Source organism: Phaseolus vulgaris, chromosome 1, assembly GCF_051622355.1.
Source record: "Phaseolus vulgaris cultivar YP4 chromosome 1, ASM5162235v1, whole genome shotgun sequence".
Classification (NCBI taxonomy): Eukaryota; Viridiplantae; Streptophyta; class Magnoliopsida; order Fabales; family Fabaceae; genus Phaseolus; species Phaseolus vulgaris.
This window is the reverse complement of record NC_143498.1, coordinates 4537548-4554998: the sequence shown is the minus strand read 5'-3', so window position 1 is coordinate 4554998 and position 17451 is coordinate 4537548. Positions and strand designations below refer to the sequence as shown.

General features: G+C 29.5%; 1 protein-coding gene across 1 annotated transcript; it reads left to right on the top strand.

Annotated features, from left to right (window-relative positions):
* Positions 1 to 5070: 5070 nt before the first annotated feature.
* KEA6 (K+ efflux antiporter 6) lies at positions 5071 to 16689 on the top strand. The gene is made up of 20 exons (XM_068619836.2): positions 5071 to 5525; positions 5903 to 5946; positions 6673 to 6731; positions 6816 to 6879; positions 6972 to 7033; positions 7112 to 7187; positions 7289 to 7363; positions 7854 to 7925; positions 8015 to 8098; positions 9087 to 9155; positions 9259 to 9336; positions 9483 to 9571; positions 12755 to 12851; positions 13064 to 13117; positions 13891 to 13986; positions 14207 to 14395; positions 14481 to 14558; positions 15192 to 15236; positions 15813 to 15902; positions 16008 to 16689. Exons 1-20 carry the CDS (start codon positions 5258 to 5260, stop codon positions 16092 to 16094), a joined length of 1776 nt encoding a protein of 591 aa, XP_068475937.1. The 5' UTR covers positions 5071 to 5257; the 3' UTR covers positions 16095 to 16689.
* Positions 16690 to 17451: the final 762 nt, after the last annotated feature.

Sequence of the window (17451 nt, the reverse complement as noted above, 5' to 3'; positions counted from 1 at the left end):
GAATAATTGAAAATTTCATGGTCGGCTTAAATTATTATTATATATATTATTTTTTAAATGCATTGCCATTATTTGCACCAAAATATTTTTATGTATCACTTTTCGTATTAGATTTAATTTGTATATTATTTTTTATGATATCTTTTTGTTAAATTCTATAATTGATGCGTGAATTATTAAATGCTATTCATTTCCAGTCACGACAATTATAAAATCATATATGTCAAACAAACTACAATTTCAATTCAAAGACATTCAAGTCCAATTTGCAAACTTAAATAATTTATTACACCAATTTCAAAAATTTGTAACATCAAATTTGCTAAAAAATTAAGTGCAAAGTGATTATGAAACTTCTTCAACTCTTCATTAATGTAAATTCTTGTCACTCTTATTTACTCATTGTTTGTTTTTGTGTTTTCTATTATTTGTATGTAGACATTATAAATTAAATAAATATTTTGAACATAAAATAAATACACAAATTAAATTAAACCAAATAAATACCTCTCTACCACAATTATGTCTTGCTATTTACAGAAGGTGCTTGAATTTAGGATATTCCATTTTGACTACTTTCTTCTTAAATCTTCCCATTTACCTTTAAAACATCTCATAGTTGAACATTTTTTCTCTTCAAATTTCCCTATAAACCATCAAAACCAAACTACTCAAATCCTCTTAAATTAATTCTCCTTTATCTCTTATAACACTCTAATTATCATTTTCATTCTTAAATAAAATTAGCATATTCAAAAGATATTATTGTTTCCTTAATTGTTAACTTTTAAATTTAGTAGTTTTTATCTTTATTTATTACAGTTTTAATCTAAATACATATTAATTTTATATAGTTAAAATTGTGATAAATAAAAATGTAATATATAAAATATTTCAAAAATACAAGTAATATATGTATTATGATATAATGTTATTTAATTTTTATATTTAAAAAAATAAATTTAAGTTAAATTATTGATATTAAACTTAATAATTGAATACAAAGACTCGTCTAATAATTAAAACGATCATTTAATTTTGATATATAAAGATATTAGTGTCTCAAAATTTTAAAAAGATATTTATTTTTTAAATTTTAATTAAAACGTATTAGCAGTGTTACTAACATGGAATGATATTATTGTGTTGTTAGATTCTTAGGTAATCTATTTATTAGGGGTCAAAATTGCACAAAGAATAAGGTAGAACATCATTAAATATCTATGGTTTGGAATGTTCTATGGTTGAATTTGGATCTATTGAATAATCTTATTCAAAGGTTGCATGTCAATCTTCAATATTAAGGTATCTTACAATTTTTTATCAAGCAATCCAAACATTAATTTTTATTTATTTGGATGTGACACACCACCTTAGTCTTAGTTAGTTGAAATAAGTGGAATTTAATGAGAAGTACTTATTTTCATTAATGGGACATGATGGGGAAAATAATAAGTATATATAACTTAATAAATATGGAATAAGTGCCAATTTTATTCATGGATTGATAAATTTGTTTGATTATAAAATAATCCCAATAACAATTATAAAAATATATCTTTTATATATGATATATGATGAAAGATCAAATTATCTAAATAAAAAATAAACTGAAAAAAAATTATATGAATTATCCAACTATAAAAAAACCATTAAATAATTATGAAACATAATTAATTAATATATTAATTCAATTAAATATTATTTTAAAAATTAAAAAAATATTGATATTTAAAATAATTTTTATTATTAATAAATAATTTTTAAATTAATTATGTAAAGTAGTTAGTAACTAAAATATTGATAACTAATTAGATCTTAATAATAGAAATTATTTAGATACTAATTATTTTTATATTTTCTACAATAATATTTAATTTAGTTAATATAATAATTAATTATATTTTATCTTTAAAATTATTATTTTTTAATAATTTTATTATAGGAAAATAATAATAATTTTTTATTTTGTAATTATAAAAATATTTCAATATATTTTTTAATTTCAACTAATTTAGAATCTCATATTTTAACTTAGAAATCTTACTCGTGTTTTTGTAATAAATTTTAAGCAATAAGAAAGAGTACTAGAAAATATATGGTTAGCGATCTTTCTATAAACACAGAGAGAATTAAATTGTAGGAGATAATAAAAAATATAATTTTTTTAATTATGCATAAAGAATTTAAATTAAAATGAAGTGTAATAACATTTTTATTTTTTACTTCTTAAAAATTGAAAATAACAAAGTCTACCATCTTGTTCAAATAAGTGAGTTATAATCATTATAACTTTAACAATAAAAATTAGCCCATTCCAATATTATTTATTTTATATAATATATATTAAATTTATTTTTATATACATTTTATCAATATTTTTTTTTATCACAAACTCATTTTCGCATCAAGAAATGCAATTTTTTACATTTTATAATATATGTATTGAAAAAGTTGACAAATTGTAAGAGCATCACGTGTAGGGTGCTGCATATTGCCATCAGCCAGCTATAAAGTTCTTTTTTTTTATTATTAATTTTTTACAGTATATTAACTTATTTAAATTTTTAAGTGAAATATTATTGAAAATTAATTAACATATTCTTTATTACTAAGATAAAAATATGAATCAAATAAGTATACTTAAAAGAAATACTAATATATCATATGAGAAATTAAAATTACGAGACAAACAGTACAACATATAGGTTATTTGATAAAAATATTTAAAATGAGTTATTTTTAAAGAAGATATTTTTAAAATATTACATTTTTATATCAAAATTGAACAAAAACATTTCATTATTTTGTTTTTAAATACAATTGTAAATAAGTTATCCACAGTTTTCTCTTTCTATTTATTCTTCAAGCCATTTGTATGCATAATAGAAATACAAATAAGTGTGTAATTAAAGTATATATATCATATTAAAAAAAAATTATTTAAAAAACAAAAATTAGAAATAAAAAGAGCAAACAACATACTTTTTGTAATTATATTATTAATTATTTTTTATTGAAAAATATTTAAACATTATATAAAAATATTAATAGATAATTTAATTGGTTTAAAGAGTTCACCTCTCGTAATAGGAAAATTAGTTTAATATATTGATAATATTTTTAAAAAAATAAAGTGATTTAATTGCTTTCATTAATGTTCCTAATTATATTATAAGTGCATTGTATTAATGATGGACTGCATTTTTATTACAAACTTAGTAAAAACTTTTACTTCATTTATTTCCTAAGTATGACCATTGTAAGTTTCCACTTTGATGCAAGATAACTATCATTAAATAGAATCGTTCATATTTAAGTGATTAACAAATTTTCCAAATAATTGTTAATGCTTATTTGCTGCATAAAAAACACCAACAAATTGAAGCTTAAAATTGAAATTAGACCTTATTATTATATAAAGAGAAAAATTATAAAGAAACGTTCTACATTAAATTAAAAATATAAAATATAACAAAAAAATCATTATTACTAGTGATTTTTCGACTTTTGTATTAGGTGTAATTTACAGATTTTTTTTTTATTGGGATATGAATAAAAAAAATAATATGAATTTTGATAAGTTATATGCACGACTTTCGTAAAAAAAATCTTGTCACTACATCCATATAATAGTTTAGATTAAAATGCATTAAAAATGAATGAAAGTTGTGGATACCAAAATTTTAAAAAATCAGTCATTTACTAATAGTTTTGTATATATTTTTAATATTTTTGACAATTTTTTATATTTTAAGTTTTTAGTTTACGGTTTGAATTAGGATTTTAACACAATTTTTATAATTAATTTTTTAATTAAAAAAAAATTAAATCTTTCTTAATTTTGTCAGTTTTTAAATATTTTTAATAATTTAATTAATTATTCTAATTTAAATAAAAAAATAAACTAGCTAAAATCATGAACAAGTGATATATCAACCTAACACAGTTTTAATTAAACATAATTCCAAACTTAATCAAGTCTTATAAGCCACGACTTACTAAAATTAATAATGTTTTTTTTATCAAATTCATAATAATGGATGCAAATTGTACTATTAATATGCAAAAACCCTTATTTGACAGTTATATTTTTAATTAAGATTTTCAATTTAAATTTTTTTTTTTTTTACTTTTAAACTAACCTTTGATTTTTTTTCAAATGATAGTTGACATCACTTTTTTCATGAATAAAGGTTAGTTATGAAAACGTTTATTGAATGACTCAAAACATCAAAAGTTTCTGGTGTTAAAGATTTTTTTTTCTTTATAATCCATGTGTTTATCTTGGTAAATATTTTTATAACATTTTGAAAAATATTAAACAATAAATGTTCTCTTTTTTTTAGATCAAATTACTATATTAGATTTTGATTTCTCTACAATTCATTATTTTCTTTATAATAGAAATCATGAAATGATTTTTTTGCTTTCATTTTTTTAGATTACAAAATTATATATAAAGTAGTCAAAGTTCAGCCAAATTGATAGGGTTGTGTTAAATTTATAAAACTTCATTTATTATATTTATAAAGTACCCAATCAAATATTCACATTATCTTTTTTTATTGGGATTAAATTACTATATTAGATTTTAATTTTTGTATTTACGTTCATGAAAATGACTTTCTTTTTTATTGTTCTATGTTAGAAAAAATTATGTCAAATTGACTATGTTGTGTTAAATTTACAAAAATTTAATATTTTTTAAATACTATTATTACATTGCAATCAAAACAAATATTAACGATAATGTTTTATTATTGAACGAAAGTTCATCTTATTTTTTTAACAAATAAGTTTAATTTATTTAATAAAATTAACACAAATCTTATTTTATTTAACATAAATTAAAAGTATAAGTATAAAAAAAAATTAGAATACAGAAAATTATTTTCTTTGTATAAATAAGTTCAATAAAGAGAGAGGTCAGTGAGAAAAAAAGATGAAAAAAAAAGAAAAAATTTAAAAAAGAAGAAAGAGAGACAAGGCTACCACCGTCAAACTCTAACATTCAAATGGCCTAGTAATTAATTAATTATTAATAATAATAATAATTGATAATTGATTGTAATAAAAATAATTAATGAACACTGCAACTTGACTCTTCACCAATCACCACTTCAAACTCGTTCACTCCGTCTCTCTGGTCTTAGTTTTTCTCACATTTCTCAACTCTCGCTCTTCGCCACCGTCACTCCGCGGCGAACGGCCATCCGAACTCGCACCGCCACTGCTAACGTTCGCCGGCGGAGCAATGTCGCTGCGAAGATCACGGTCTCCGTTCCCGTGCTGCTGCGACAGTCACTTCGTGCTGCTGGTGCCTGCGCTACTCGTTGTTCTCCACTGGCTCCTTCTGCTTCCTCACTCCTCGCTTGCTATTCGACCTACCGTGTCGGATCAGATCGAACTCGCCAACGCGACCGAGTCCAACGTCTCTCTCTCGCGACCTCGCGAAGGAAGCTTCGCCGACATGATTGATCGCGCGCTGGAGCACGAGTTCACCGAGAACGACCAGAACGAAGGTTCTGGATTCTAGATTCTAGACTTTTCTGCTCTCGCCGTTCATTTTTTTTTTATTCTCGCTTCACTCTTTTGGTTCCGCTACTGAGAAACTGAATTTGCGGTTTACGTTTACTGTACATGCGCATTCCTAGGGTTTCGGTTCCTGATCTGTGGACATAAACCCTTGTTAAATGCCGGATTCATTCAAGTTCATGTCACGTTGACTGTATTGCTGCATTTTATGATTTTTTTTGTTAGCTTTTGTTTTAGAGATTCGTTTGTAGTGCTTTTACCTGTGCTTGAGTTTTATTTTTCTCGACTAGGATTTAGAATTGAAGAATTTCAGAAGCTGTTTTAATGCTTAGTTTGTTTTTCTTTTGTCTCTTCGTGTTTGCAGTGGCTGATCCGGGAAGTTTCAACAACAGTGTAGCAGAACAACAGGTTAGTATTTTTCCTTGAGCAGTGATATAGTGGTTTAATTTATGACTAGTCGCTGGTTGGTCATTTTAAGCATATAGCAATAGTAATTATAATTGATTATTAATAATAATAATACGCCAACAACGAGAGGAGTGGCTTATTTTAGTAAGTGAAGTTAGTTACATGATGGATCACATGCCGCTGCCATTTGAGTCAGTTATGGATTGAAGTTTTAGAGATATTACTAAATATCATGCAATTTGCTCTTCGATTTGGTGCTCCTCTGTTATTAACTGATTTTTGTCATCTTTTCCTCAATCGGTATTATGCTAATCATTTTTCCTTGCAATCATTACATATACTTCCTTTTGTTGTGTGCTGCCACTCCCACATCTTTCTCATTATCCCTTTAAAGTACAACAATACTATAACCACACAATCAACAGAAAAAGTGAGGAAATGAGAAAAAGCAAAAAAATGAGGAACTGACGCCGGTTCAATTAAAGTCACTGTTTTAATATATAGTAAATATAGTAAATAGATAGATAAGAGGTCTTAAATTTGAATGACACCATTGAGTTACCCTTTTGTTTCGGTTATATGCTTTGAGTTTATAGACTTGTAGCTTTTAGTTAGTGAGGAATCGGCTTTTGTTCTTCTACCAATATGCATCCGAGGTACAAGTGTATCATGTCTTCTCTGAGCGTCATGATCTACTGAGTTACTCTTTCCTTGTTTGTGGATCAGGCTGTTCTGGAAACTGTGGCGCGAGTCACCCCAAACAAGAATGAAACAAAAGATGAAAAGTACTTAATTTGTCACTCATTTGTTGGCCAATATGGTGTCTTTAATGCATGATTTTGTTACAGTATGTTTTTCTAAACTTACAGGTCATTTCAACTACATAATGTATTCAATAGAGGTGAGGATACCCCAATGTTGATAGATCGGAAGGTGAGACAGCTCAATTTTGGGTTTGTTATTTTTGTTGACATTACATTGAGTTTTGCAAATTTGAAGTGTATAAATTACGCATATTCTTTCAGGACAATGTCTTTATCATTTCTAACTTCAAATCCAAGTATCCAGTGCTCCAGCTAGATTTACGGTAAGTATATATTGCTATGTTTTTTTGGCTTAAAATGGGATTTTATTACTCACAAAAACTTCTATTATTGCCATATAGATTGATTTCAGACCTGGTAGTTGCTATTGTTTCAGCAACTTGTGGTGGCGTTGCATTTGCTTTTGCTGGACAACCGGTCTGAACATCCTTATTCTAACTTCATTCTCGACAAATGCATACATAGGGTCTATTGTAGTAGAATTTCTGTTAACTCTAACACTCAGTATTCATATTCAGGTGATCACCGGATATCTTCTAGCTGGCTCCGTAGTTGGACCTGGCGGCTTTAACTTCATCAGTGAAATGGTGCAGGTATCTGGAAACATTAATTAATGTCTTTTATCTCAAAATATTGTCTCTATTTTTTTTGGTGTTATATTTTTAGCTCAGTTGAATTTCATTTTCATATACTTTTTTGATGTGGTATGTGCAAGCCTGAATTAAATTGTTAGAATAGGCTTAAAATAGTCTCAGAATAGGTACCTATTTGTACCTAGAGTCCTAGATTACTTGTTTTCTACACTTTTCTCTCATTGAATCTCAAATTAATCTGCATTTTATATATAAATATGAAAACCTAAGAGAGACTTGTACAAACCCTCCAATAAAGTCCTTTTGGCTACTATTTTTATTTGTTATGATATAGATGTACAGCATATGCTGTATACAATCCTAAACCAAATTGAATACGGAAACAATTTGTCAAAGGAAAATACAAATGTACCATCACCAAAAAGAAAATTCTAGTTAAACAGGAAACTATTTAAGTATTTAATAAAATAAACTTTGTTCAAATATTTAGGTGGAAACAGTGGCACAGTTTGGTGTAATATTTCTTCTGTTTGCATTGGGCCTGGAGTTCTCCACAACAAAGGTTGGCTTGTTTTCTGTTTTCTTGTATTTTCTCTCTTGTTTCTGTTTTAATTAGCTCTAATTATTGTGTTTTTTCATATATTATTGCAGCTGAGAGTTGTTCGAGCTGTTGCTGTTCTTGGTGGTCTACTTCAGATTTTTCTATTTATGTGCATGTGTGGACTTACTGTATCGGTATGCTTTATAAATGTGATTCACCCAATATCTGAATTTCTTGTTTGTTATTATTCTTGTATCATTTTATAGATTAATGTGGAAAGCCAATCACTAACAAAACTAGTAACCCTTGGATTTCAGATTTTTTTATTTATGTGCTTGTGTGGACTTACCGTATCAGTATGTTTTATAAATGTGATTCACCCAATATCTTAATTTCTTGTTTGTTATTATTCTTGTATCATTGCATAGATTAATGTGGAAAGCCAATCACTAACAAAACCTGTAACCCTTGGATCTTGTAGTTGTCCTTTATGGACATTTGTGTCTTACGTAAGATTCATTTGACTTTGCTGCTACCTTGTCTATTAATTACATAATGTAGTTCTCTTGTCTTTTTTAAATACAAAAGTACTGATATTCAAATTAAATTTAGTATGCATGTTGGTTTAATGATGCGTTTCTCCTTTAATAAGTAGATTTGGGGAAAATCAAATTCCACTTGAATTCCCCAGGGATGACAAATTTGGTAGGTTGAAACTGCTACCATGTACTTGAATGGTGGAAATAATTCATGGGTATAGTAACCAAGTACCAGTGTCTATAATCTAATTTGTCTCAACTGTCCTGATTTTCAAATTAAATTTAGTATGCATGTTGGCTGAATGATGTGTTTCTCCTTTAATAAGTAGATTTTGGGAAAATCAAATTCCACTTGAATTCCCCAAGGACGACAAATTTGGTAGGTTGAAACTGCTACCATGTACTTGAATAGTGGAAATAATTCATGGGTATACTAACCAAGTATCAATTTCTACAATCTAACTTGTCTCAACTGTCCTGAATTGCTTTATCTTCCTTTCGGGATATGTTCAGAATCCATCATGTTTGATGCTAGTAAATTGTAGTTATATAATTTGACTTCAATTGCTGGTGACAGATAGAAAAAAAGTAGCAGCATTAAAACATATTTATTCACAGCTCTGATTGAATGCTATTTTTGCAGCTATGTGGTGGTAAAGCTTCAGAAGGGGTTTTTGTTGGTGCTTTCCTTTCCATGTCTTCAACGGCAGTGGTATATAAACACAACCGATCTGATTCCATCTTGCAGACACATCCTTTGAACTTTTCATTGTATAATTAGTTTTAGGTTTCTTATCCACTATTTTTTGGTTTAGGTCTTGAAGTTTTTGATGGAAAAGAACACCACTAATGCTCTTCATGGACAAGTCACAATTGGGACCCTTATTTTACAGGTACTTAGTTGGTGGTTGCTTGTGAATTAACTTTTCTTTTGCTTTGTCGTATCCATACATTATTAGTATTCTTTGCTCACTATTTTACCGATAGAGACTATAATGCCAGCAGAATGTTCTATTAAGTCTTGTCATTTTTCTTAAAGGATTGTGCTGTTGGATTGCTCTTTGCATTGCTTCCAGTTCTGGGTGGCACCTCAGGTGTTTTCCATGGTGTGTTATCAATGACCAAGCTGTAAGTGTAGAACATCTGGAGTCTTTGGATTGAACTGTTATTTCCATTAAGCGCCCATCTTTGGTAGTTTTTTCTTCTCATTATGGCTCGCCCAAAGGAAATGCATTTTTGTCTTTTGAAATGGTATGATTATTAAATGACCCCTCTACTCCCTTTTAATAATAATTAAAATAGAGCTGTGACTTTGTTCTTTTTATAATAATTAATATAGAAAGTTTCCTGCATTAATTTTTTTTTCCACAAAAATAAGCTTAATTATTTTTCATCTTTCTGAATTCTATATTAATGATGAGAGAAATTAAAATAGTTAAAATATCACTTTGGCTATTCACATGCATAGCCAATAAAGCTAGAGCAATAAATATATTAATGATGAGAGAAATTAAAATAGTTAACACTATTAGAATTATTTGAAAAAAATAAGAGTATATAGTGTTAGGGGTAATTCTGTAAAAATGTATAAATTTAAGACAATTTAATGCTACTACTGAGTTAACTAATTTCCATAATCTAGTGAATTAGTTTATTGGGTCTTATGGATAAAATCAAAAGGAGGAAGTTTTTCATATATTTGTACTTAAATTATGTTGTGTAGTTTAGGTCATTAAAAAAATATAAAAATGTGGGAAATCTGAAAAAAGAAAATGAAGGAAAAGGGTAACATTACATGTGGAAGTGTGCTCAAACTAGAAAGACCACAAGTTGATGTTTTAGAGAAGGATAGAGGGGAGTATGTATTAAGGTTTACTGCAACAGCTTGGCTCTGATGTGGCACAGAGGCAATCCTAGCAGCTGGTTTTTGGGAAGTTTGGCAGGAAAATGTTTTTGTAGTCCAGTATGCTGGCTCAATCATCTGTAGCTTGCTGTTTTTCTTAGATGCACCATCTTTCTGTATACTTTATGTGTCTTTTGTAAGACAACTATCTTTTGTAAGACCACTCTCAAGGTTGGCTAAGAACTTATCCTGGGTTTAATAGGGTCAGATAGGTTTTTGTGAGATGTTTTTTTGCTGTTGAAACATTTAAGTTAGGCTACTTGACGTAGCTTTTTGTAATAGGGTTGGACTATCCCTCAAATACTCTCATTTATTTATTCTTTACATTGCCGATAAAAAAGATAGAAAATTAATAAATTATCTAAAGCAAGAAAAGGTTTCTCTTAGGATTTGGCTTAGGGACTAGCTCAGCTCCACTAAAGTTTAATATACTTTATTTAAGCTATATCTCTAGTCAAGGTGGAACCAAACACCACTTCTGAGTTTTAAGGTGGCTTTCCAACATATCTCCTCATGCCCAAAGCTATGGGTCTTGAGTTTGACAAATATGGAAGTTGTTTGTCCAAACAATGGATCTAGTGTAGACTCTGATTTCATTTTAGAATTTGGATTTTGGGACTTAACACGAATCCCAAAACCAGTTTGTTAGGCAAAGATTGCCCAAATAAGTTATATTTAAGTCATATATAAAGTTGATGTGGGCTGAACACCACCCTTGTGTCTGCAAGTAAAGCAGCCCTCAAAGAGACTGCAATTAAGGCAAGTTGTGGAAGACCTCAATTAAGAGAGCATTGCCTAATTTAAGCTGTCATTTTTAAAATTAGTAAATGGCAAGAAGATTCTTACATACATATAATAACAATAGTGATAGGTGCTACATCAGGCAAATACACAATAAAAATGAATATAAACTACATGATATCTTCAAACAGAACTGATACTGATACTCGGGGATACAAAGTATAGTTGGATGAGAAAAAGCAGAGAACAATATAACCTATGCTATTTGAGAGTGCTTGATCTTTCCCAACATTCCCTCCGTATACACTTCTGGTCCCTCCTCTGTAACTGAATAATCTGGCCCCCATTTCTCTCTTTGCAGATGTCCATGTTGTCAATTGGTTATTTCCACGAACATGGTAAGGGTGAAAATTTAACCCATTTGGCTTCTAACCAAATCATCCAATACGTCCATGTATAAATCTAACCAATTCATCATAGTATAAAAGTATAAAATTGATGGATTGGTTGGATTAGAATACCATTTGTTATTGAACTAACTATTCAACTTTTATCTATAGTCTATTGGGTCTAGTAGTCTGGATAGAGTTCATTGATTGAGGACGTCTATTTAAGGGAAGAGTTTTGGAATTCTGTATTTTGGCTCACGAATGTGCATAAATATTGAACTTTATTTTGAAAGTACTTTTTGAAAAATATAATATAATTAAATGGATGGGTTGGACATTCATCCATCAGAAATGGTTTATGGTTGAGTTTAATATTTTTCTTATTAAAATGGATGTTTTAAACAATTTTAATGGATCATAGATATGGTTTAAAAGTTTATTTCTAACCCATCCAGTATAAATGAATTCAAAGTTTATCCCATCCATTTGACACCCCTAAAACATTATTAGCATGATTAATTTGGGTTTTTATTGTCTCCTTCCCAGTCGTTTCTCCAATAATACACTTTTAGGCTCTATATACACTTTCACTTGTGTCTTCCCTTATGTTTGGATGGGATGATCGAAAGTGAGGGAGTGAAAGAGCAAAGAAAGGAAGAGAAAGAAAGTGAAAATGGGTGGAAAGGAAGGCTTTAGGATTAGGTGGAAGAGATTGGAAATGACTGAAAAGTGAGATAAATCTATTACTAATTATATATATTTTTTAATTTTAATATTATTTTTAATTATTTATCATTATAATTATTAAAATGTAAATATTGATAAAATATTTATGACATAATTTATTATATTGAAGACCTAATGGATAATGTAGATTATATACATTAACATGAGATAAAATATTATGGCATAATAGATATAAAATATTCATGACAAAATGATGTCTGCGATAATGCAACTTTCTTCAACTTTCTCTTCACTTTTGTGCGGAAAGGCACAGTTCATGATTTTTCCTCAAAAATCTCACTCTTCGCCATGTGTTCCTTTCCTTGCTCTCCCACGCCCTCTCCCTTTTCTTCTTCAGATACAAATGGTGCGTTAGTAAGCATTTGGTGACCTTTTCTTTTGAGTCATTTTTCCATAAAAATCTCCTAATGTTGTTTAGTTAGTTTTTTCAGCTTGGCACTTTGTTTTGCATTCATTGGAAGCTTTTATTTAGTCTCTAACCTAAAGCTTTATTGAGCATAAGCATGACATTATACTCCTTTGCTAATCCAGGTTGGTGACTTTGATTGCTTTCCTATCTGTTTTGACTATATTGTCTCGAACTTGCCTTCCATGGTTACTTAAACTGATGATAAGCCTCTCATCACAGGTTCATACTACTATCCCTCTTAAATAATAAAATCTTACCTGTGGAAGTGGTTACTTATTTTTTCCTTCTCAACAATTTTGGCAGGAATATGTGAAATCAAATTTGTAATTTTGTTTATTTATTTGTTTCCATCTTATGGCTAATTAGCTATACACTTTTGTTTGACCGTCTTAATGGTTCAATAATGATAATTGATAACCTTGTTTGTGCAGACAAATGAACTCTATCAATTGGCGTCTGTGGCATTCTGCTTGCTAGTAGCCTGGGTTTGTTCTCTTCCAAATTTGTGTTTCTATTTGAAATGCTTTGTTTTTCATGTTTTTTTATAATAAGCAGCAAAATGTATATAATGTTAGTCTGGGGTTCATTATTATTGTTTCAATTTATTTTATCAATAAAATTTGCCTAATAATTGTATATATTAGAATTTCTTTTTGAGCTTGTAGAAATTAAGAATTGCCTAAATTTGTCTTTAATGGCTGTAATTGAGGATTTGTTATTTATAGGAGAAAATATGATGAAAGAGGACAAGCAGCCAGAAATTCTTGACATATAAATACTTGTTCATTTGCTATACTACCATATTTTCCCAGGGTGTCATAACAAATGTCGATTCACTGAAAGCATTTGTATTCTGGGCGACCATTTTCTGCGTGCTTAATTACAACAGTAAATTTGTTTTTTGAACCATCGGAATGGATATAGCTTCCTTGTTTATTCCTTGGAATCAGATCATCTAAAAGGAATCTTTGTATGTAGGAAGTAAGAAATTGATGAAATGATCATTTTCCAAAATAGAGGAAAGACTATCATTCTTTGTCTCAGCAGAAACTTCCTTATTCAACGTGATTTTGAGTGTTTGGTTGTGTTTTTTTTCTTGCTTTTGTGTTTAAAGGATTCCAACTTCTCCTCTGGCTTGAATTATGCATCTAGATGTCTTTTGGTTGTCCTCAGATAATATATGCTTGATCTGTTGATTAATCAACTTACTGTTTACTTATGCACAATCTCTTGTATCTCATTACTTTTATATTTGCAGTGTAGCGATAAGCTGGGACTAAGTCTAGAATTAGGTTCCTTTGCCGCTGGAGTGATGATTGCAACCACTGATCAGGCTCAACATACACTAGAACAAGTAAGAAGACTACATAGAAACTGGAAAATGCCTGTGTGAATACATCCATGCCATTTTTTGTATAATTTTCTTCTCAACAATCTGATCCCTATTTGTCAATGAAAATTGGCAAATTTGATGATTATTTCACGAACCTATAATCTGAACTAGAAGTCTGTAATATTTGGTGGTAAGATACGTTTATGGAAGAAGTTTGACCTCATATTTATTTATTTTGCAGATTGAACCTATTCGCAATCTTTTTGCTGCTCTTTTCCTTGCCAGCATTGGAATGCTGATTCATGTCCATTTTCTCTGGAACCATGTTGATATTTTGGTAGCATCTGTAATACTGGTGATTGTTATAAAAACAATCATCATTGCATCTGTTGTGAAAGGATTTGGTTACAACAACAAAACTTCAGTACTTGTAAGCTTCGTTTCAGAATTTGTAGGTTAGATACTATTCTTTCCCCCTCTTGGTGATTTAAATACATGTAATCACGAATGTGTAGGTTGGAATGTCGATGGCACAGATAGGAGAATTTGCTTTTGTTCTTCTAAGTCGTGCTTCAAACCTTCATCTAGTTGAGGTTAGTGGCAAGGATTTATCTAACTATGGTAATTAAGTATTCAATTGTTTAAAGATTTCTAATATTGACCATTGGATAAAAATGACAGTTATATAGCTAAATTGGTAGACCTTAGACTGGTGATAGGGCTAGAACTAGAAGTGAACCAAGCTACTCTTTAACCTGGTTGTATCTCGAATTAACTACTGAGTTGAAAATTTTGGCAAATGAACCTAGCTTAAGCTTTCGCTTGTTTTATTCATTAGTTGGAAAGCCAACTTGGTATATAATTTATACATAAACACATTTTAAATAATATTAAAATTACTATTATACTTAGCTTAATAAATCTTAGCATTTAATTTTATTCTTGGATTGACAATATATAAAAAAAATCATTTCTATTAAGTTAGAATTTTGAGCTAAGAATATTCAACTAAAATTTATACAAAGCTCTATATTGAAGTGTTAAGCTTGAGTAGCTTGTGAGCTCTAGATGAGCTAAGAAAATAGGCTCAATTTCTTATTGATCAAAGTTTAATCTGGGACTAGCTCAAATCATTGACTTATACTCGGTGATGTAACTTGAAAATTAAAGATTAAATTTTAAAGTATTACTGGCTTTTATGAATTCTAATATTTGATTAATTTCAGGGTAAATTATATCTGCTGCTTCTTGGAACCACAGCTCTTAGTCTGGTATAAAATTCTTTTCATTTGTTTGAATTAACAGTTACTAGGTTCCATAACTGATCCATGGCCTTTCTAGCTTTATTTTGTCTTTGATTCCTGATGAATTTTCATGAACCAAATCTATTCGAACTTTATTCTGAATGGAATCTCTCATCTTTCCCTTTGGCGTATACTTTTGGCTCATTGGAATTTAAATATTCACTGTCTTGGTGAAATATAAAGCAGCCTTAAATTAGCTTTTGCATTAATTTTTGCCCCCTACTCCTACATGATAGTAGACCTTGAAACAATGTTTTTTCCAGTGCACAAATTTACTAATAACACAAAAAAAGAATGTTCTTTTATCCAATAACACAAAAACTGAGTTTGGCAAATTCCGGGCCAACTTTTCTAAGCGGCCCCAAGTTACATCTACAAAGTTCGCCAAGTATCTTTCAGTAAATAACTTGAAATCTAAGGATCATAAATTGTTAGCAGTTTCCAAGATTTAACGTCAGTGGCACGACGCTATAACTATCATTATAAAGCAATAATAAATAGTCCCGTTTATAAAGTTTATAACTTCTTTGCCTATTTCTACAGGTGACAACTCCTCTACTTTTCAAGCTAATTCCTGCCGTAGTGCATCTTGGTGTGCTATTGAGGTGGTTCTCTCCTGACAGTTCAGTGGAGGTAATCACCTGTCTATCTTGGCATTGTTTGACTTCTGTTTTTTTCTGAAAGTCTATACACGTGTTTTCTTTATTCTGAATTTTTGTCTTTGTTGTCTGATTCCAGATAGGATATAGTAAGGTAGATAGCCTTCGCTCAGAGAGTGGTAAGCAGCGGGTAATTTTGATGGACCAAGAATCACATGACTCTTAATCACTGCACAAAGGGATTTCCATTTTTGCATGACCATAGTTTTGACAGGGGTTTACCAAGTGTTGTGTTTGAACAAAATTAATCTAACTGCAATTTTTCTCAAATCATGCAAATCCATTGGCAATGGATGCTTGCATACCACACTAACCAAATACTAATCAAGACAACTCGTCTGAACCCCAAAGATGGAAAGGACAGGGGAGAGGAACTATAAAAGATTGAAAGAAACCTGACAAGACGGACAAATGAAGGTACGCGGAAGACATTCTTTCCAGAACTCCAATTTACATTAATTTTTTTGAAATTTTTTGGCTGGAAGTGCTTAAAAATGTAAGATATGGTTTTATAATTTGAATAGTCACCGTCCTCATCTCTGTAAGCGTAGTTTTAATGTATCAAAAGTTTTCTTTCTAGCATCTAGGCCATCAGTTGCATGGCTGGGCTTTGTATATCTTTTAGGCAAGTACGCATTTGTGCTTTGAAAAAAATCAATTGATATGTGTAAGTGTGAATAAATTATAATAGATGTCATGTATCAACTTTTCTGTTGGTTATTGGAGTATGCTGATTGTGCTGCCCCATGCTTCTTTATCAATCCCTTCCTATAATCATTTCGTTTACCTAGAATTAATGCCCCTGGTTTTGCTTGCAATATTAACTTTCACAAACTGAGAAACTGAGTTAAAGTTGGAAATTAAAATCTTAGTCCAAAACAAGCATTATTTAAATTGAGATTGTATTCTTTGTTCTAGATATGCTGAAGGTTATTATTGTATAAAATAGCATGAGCACCATGTAAGGAATATGCGGCTGTTCTACACAACGATTGGTTAAAAATAATGGCCAATGATGAGTTGTTGGGGGCGAGGGCCCCAAAGTTGTAGGCAGAAGAGTGGTGTATAACATATACGTATTGAGTGTTTAATAGGTGCGAAACTGTTCTAATTTAATTAGAGCTCTCAAGTTTCAGTCATAGGCAAGCAGTTGTGTTAAAATACCCAGAGAATTTGGTCAATATCTCTAGTATTCTTTTTTCATTCAAGCAAGTTCCTCTTTACTTCAAGATACTTTTGATCTATAAAAAATATGAATTCTTAGATGTTTATAAGTAAAAATTATATATAGGAAGCACTTGGAATAGTTTATTTAAATTAGATGAAAATTCGTTTTTGATCTATAATGAAGTTTAGGGTGCATGTGAGGAAATTCATTATGGAATTATAATAACTTTTGGAAAAGGTATTCCATAATGCAAAAGTTGTTTTACAAAATCGCATTTTTAGACGTCATTATTTCTATTATGGATTTGTCTTTCTACAATGAATTTCTGATTTCCCAATTTAACTCCGAATTACCA

What these genes read in the sequence shown, in the direction of transcription:
- KEA6 (XM_068619836.2), top strand. Translation starts at nt 5,258, where the DNA reads ATGTCGCTGCGAAGATCACGGTCTCCGTTCCCGTGCTGCTGCGACAGT. An exon ending in CGAGAACGACCAGAACGAAG is followed by an intron (nt 5,526 to 5,902) that starts GTTCTGGATTCT and finishes TCGTGTTTGCAG; the next exon opens with TGGCTGATCCGGGAAGTTTC. An exon ending in CAAACCTTCATCTAGTTGAG is followed by an intron (nt 14,559 to 15,191) that starts GTTAGTGGCAAG and finishes GATTAATTTCAG; the next exon opens with GGTAAATTATATCTGCTGCT.